Below are 2377 nucleotides of genomic sequence, written 5' to 3'. Positions count from 1 at the left end.
TCCATCCTCCCCTGCCTCGGGCACATTTCATCCCCCATCTCATTTCTTTAAAAGCATGGTGCTGGCTGCCAGCCCTCCTGAGGCTTCTGCGTCATTCACACCCACCCCGCCAGAGCCCTGGCAGGAGCAGGCAGCAGAGCTGGGGGTGACAGTACAGCCCCCTGGGGCTGTGGCTGCTCCCCTGTGGTCCTGCCAGCTGCCGGTGCCACCTCTGGGAGCACCCCCAGATGGGAACGTGCCCTGTTCCCATGTGGTTTTGCTGGGTCAGTCCCAGACGAGCTGCTGGCACAGGGAGAAAGTGACCCTCCCATGCACCCACCACCGCTGCCCCTTTTGAGGGGACGCGAGTCAGCTTGGTGACGTGCTTTGTGCCTGAAAGGAGAGTGACGGAGCAGGAACCTAACTTGGGTCTGCCCTAGCGCTAGCCTTGCCCATCCCTATCCCCATCCCACCCTGTTGCCATCTCTTCCTTTTCCTCCCACCCCTCACCATCCACTGGGCACACTGATCACTGTCCCTCCTGCCTGGGGTGCCCCCGCGCGTCAGGCACAGCTCCGTCGGGGTGTCCACGCGGCCTCTGCTCTCCGAAGGTGCCGCCACCAGTGTCCCTGGGAGGTGGGAGCTGGGGCTGGGGGCTCACGCACTTGGGTTTGCCACAGGTTTCTGGAAGGCCACCTGCCCCTCAACCTGCTCCAGCCCTCTCCTGGCCTTCGTCAACTCCAAGAGCGGGGACAATCAGGGCGTCAAGTTTCTGCGCAAGTTCAAGCAGTTCCTCAACCCGGCCCAAGTCTTTGACCTCATGAATGGGGGGCCCCACCTAGGGTAAGCGCTGGCCTGGGTGCCCTGGGGTGGCCCCAGCAGGGTCCCAGTGGGTGCCTGGCACAGCCCCCAGCCCCTCTCTCCTGTCCACCTCCCAGGCTGCGCCTCTTCCAGAAGTTCTCCACCTTCCGGATCCTGGTGTGCGGGGGGGACGGCAGCGTGGGCTGGGTGCTCTCCGAGATCGACACCCTTGGCCTCCACAAGCAAGTGAGCGGGAGCACCTGGCATCGCCGGCGTGGGCTGGCACCGTCCCCAGCGCCAGCACCCGCCGCAGCTGGGAGACCCCTGTGTGCCCCGGGGTGCTGTGAGCGATGGGCACGGCAGGGTTGGGGGGTGTCGTGAGTGCCCGTGGGGGCTGTTCTGAGACACCCTTCCCACCCCGTCCCGCAGTGCCAGCTGGGTGTCCTGCCCCTGGGGACCGGCAATGACCTGGCGCGGGTGCTGGGCTGGGGCAGCCTGTGTGACGATGACACCCAGCTGCTGCAGATCCTGGAGAAGCTGGAAAGGGCCACCACCAAGATGCTGGACCGGTGAGCACGGCGCGGGGCGTGCTCCTCTCTGCTCGCCCCTCTGCACCTCTTGGGCAGCCTGTTTGTGTCCCCGTGCCCAGTGCCGGGAGCTGGCCGGCAGCTGTGGCCTCTGCTTGGCAGGTGGAGCGTGCTGACCTACGAGGCCCCCAAGCAGTCCCCCCCGGCCTTGAAGGAGGAGGAGAACGGGGACTCCAACATCCAGGTTGGGCACTGCTGGGGCCCGAGGGCTCGAGATGGGGAGGGAAGGCTGGTGGGCAGGTCCCTGCTCGCCCCATCAGTCAATTTGAGGGCATGAAGGGCGGGATCGCACAGGGGATCATGCTGGGAGTCCCTGGGAACGGGGCTGCGAGGGGGCTGGCAGTGTGCAATGAAATGAGTCTGGCAGGTCTCAGCCTGGCACATGCGCTTGGGAGGGGGCAGCGGGGTGAGGTGGAGCTGGCCTGCTGCCAGCAGGTTATTTTGGACTCTTCTCTGTGCTCCCCCTCCACCCTTTGCCTCCGTTTCCCACCTGCTGTGGCTGAGCATCCCCTCTGCCCAGCGGTGTGGGCACGGCCGCCCTCGGGGCTGGGGGAGCGGGACGACGAGAGCTCTTCATCCCCAGCCCAGGGCTGGCTGGGCAAGGCTCCCTGCTGGCGTGGGGCACCCGGCCGGGTGTCACAGCTCCAACTGCCCTCCCCTGTCTCCCCCCAGGCCCAGATCTCCCACTACGCCGACTCTGTTGCCTTCCACCTGGCCAAGATCCTGGAGTCGGACAAGCACTCGGTGGTGATCTCATCTGCGAAGTAAGGAGGGTGCTGGCGACGGGGGTGCCAGAGCCCCCCTGCCAGGCATGGCGCATGTCCCCAGGGGTGCTGAGCGCCCCCCCTGCCCCAGGCCAGGTTGTCCCCTGTCTGGCCACCAGCGGCTGCTGGCTGAGCTGGTGCCTGGCAGATAGCCCCGGTACTGCCCCTTGGTGCGGGGGCGTTACCCCCCCGCAGCCCTGCTGCCTGGCATCCATGCCCGGCCGTTGTGCTGCGCCCCTCTCAACC

General features: G+C 66.7%; 1 protein-coding gene across 1 annotated transcript in view; it reads left to right on the top strand.

Moving 5' to 3' along the window:
• The window catches only part of LOC104133020 (diacylglycerol kinase delta), a 16106-nt gene that overhangs the window by 8116 nt on the left and 5613 nt on the right, over positions 1-2377 (top strand). Inside the window, exons 9-13 of the mRNA XM_035901750.1 lie at positions 660-822; positions 918-1026; positions 1210-1349; positions 1470-1551; positions 2040-2131. Of these exons, the coding sequence (XP_035757643.1) occupies positions 660-822; positions 918-1026; positions 1210-1349; positions 1470-1551; positions 2040-2131 (586 nt within the window). The remainder of the gene's footprint in view (positions 1-659; positions 823-917; positions 1027-1209; positions 1350-1469; positions 1552-2039; positions 2132-2377) is intronic.

The sequence above is a fragment of the Egretta garzetta genome, unplaced genomic scaffold (assembly GCF_000687185.1).
Source record: "Egretta garzetta isolate BGI_Z169 unplaced genomic scaffold, ASM68718v1 scaffold849, whole genome shotgun sequence".
Taxonomy (NCBI): Eukaryota; Metazoa; Chordata; class Aves; order Pelecaniformes; family Ardeidae; genus Egretta; species Egretta garzetta.
Note: the sequence above shows the minus strand (reverse complement) of the source record. Positions and strands in the feature narration are given on the sequence as shown.